The sequence below is a fragment of the Penaeus monodon genome, chromosome 34 (genome assembly GCF_015228065.2).
Source record: "Penaeus monodon isolate SGIC_2016 chromosome 34, NSTDA_Pmon_1, whole genome shotgun sequence".
NCBI classification, from domain to species: domain Eukaryota; kingdom Metazoa; phylum Arthropoda; class Malacostraca; order Decapoda; family Penaeidae; genus Penaeus; species Penaeus monodon.
In genome coordinates this window covers 5,974,116-5,975,648 of record NC_051419.1, presented here as the reverse complement: position 1 = coordinate 5,975,648, position 1,533 = coordinate 5,974,116, and the positions used below count along the sequence as shown (strand labels likewise).

At 39.1% G+C, this 1,533-nt stretch overlaps 1 protein-coding gene across 1 annotated transcript in view; it reads right to left on the bottom strand.

Annotated features, from left to right (window-relative positions):
- Window positions 1-1,533, bottom strand: part of LOC119594539 — a 24,704-nt gene continuing 23,171 nt past the window's right edge. The window contains exons 13-14 of the mRNA XM_037943571.1: window positions 1,259-1,411; window positions 1-1,072 (exon numbers count right to left, since the gene is read on the bottom strand). Of these exons, the coding sequence (XP_037799499.1) occupies window positions 909-1,072; window positions 1,259-1,411 (317 nt within the window). The 3' untranslated portion in view covers window positions 1-908. The remainder of the gene's footprint in view (window positions 1,073-1,258; window positions 1,412-1,533) is intronic.

Here is a 1,533-nt window from a genome sequence, read left to right as displayed (position 1 = left end):
GTTCACGTATTGTCGAACAATTAATCTGAAACCCCCTTTGGACGCGCATATCTTCAAATATCAACAGGGTTCATTTTGCCAAGGGAAGAAAGGGTATAAATAAGAACTATGGAAATCCAGGAAGGAGGGAACGTAATTGGCACTTTTTGTACAGTGTTTCCAATCACAAGAAAGAAAGAAAAAGAAAACTTGGCAACTCACCCCGGACCCTAGAGTGCCACTATTATTTCATTCTTATCTCTTTACTCTGAATAATTCTATCTATCTATACCTGGATTTTTTATTTGTATTTAAAATCTATTTTTTTAAAATGAAATTTACTGCCTGCAACACCAGTGTAGATATTTTTTTCGTCAAAAGCGATATAGCGAATCGAGATACTCCAGAGGCTTGGGTGAGTTGCCAGTTTTTCCTTTCCTGAAGATTTTATCTAGAAGCGCCAGTTACAAAATGGAATTATTCATTCTCATCTTCAGAAGAATACAGGGGAGGGATCATTATGTGTACAAAGTTAATCGTATTTGGTACGTTTCGTACGATCTTTGATGAGGCATCATATTAGAACAGAAGCAAACGGAATTCTCTCGCATATCTGACAACCAGTGCCAAATATTTGAATATTGATCCTCATTACGTCTAAAATGCAGTAGATATATGTAGAGATTATAATACAAATGAAAATTATAGGAAGTACACCATGGGGGCACATAACCTACTAAAGATACTAAAACCAGTATCCTAACTTTTCTCTTCAGTGAGTCCCTGACACAATTCAGGAACACCTAAAACTACTATGGTTTCAAGTGATACTTTTTCGATGCAGGCGGGCAGTGTAGTTCATATAACAAATTACACAAACGCAAAAAAAAAAGAATGAAATAAAGAATATACACATTTGACAGCAATCTTTACATCAAGACATCCACCACAGAAAGTCTCCTACCATTCTGATCCACAGACGATTTCCTGGAATAGGTGCTGACTCTGCTGACTCTCCGGTCCTTGCCCTGCATGACTTCCAGCTCACTCACCTTAGAGTCTTCCTCAGCCTTCGTTATCTCGTATTCTTTCTCTGCAATAAGATTAGAGTGATTAAGGATAAAAAAAGAAAAAAAAAATATTGTCAGCAACATCTGTCATCTCGCACTAAAACCTTAAATAATTTTCTAAATCGTGCTTCAAAATCTGCAATAATTCTTTGAACACTTCTAAAATATCGCAGGAAAACATGATAAGCGTCCGAACGTGTTAAAAGTACCTCTCTTTGCTATAAGTTTCTTCATGTAGCAGTGATGAATAAGGAAGTAGAAGGCAGCGCCAAAGAGTGCCACACCTCCGAACACCTTGAAGGCCCCCGCGGTGCTGAGGGAAGCGATCAGGTAACCGCCAGCGAACGCTCCCAAGCCCTTACCTGGAAATGAGGCAGTTTTGACCTTTTTCCTTCGCGTTGCAGGCTTGTGACGATGGTCGGAGGAGCGTAATGATGGTGTGAGGTTTAGGACAGAATATAGTGTTCTAAATGTTCCGTTTGGC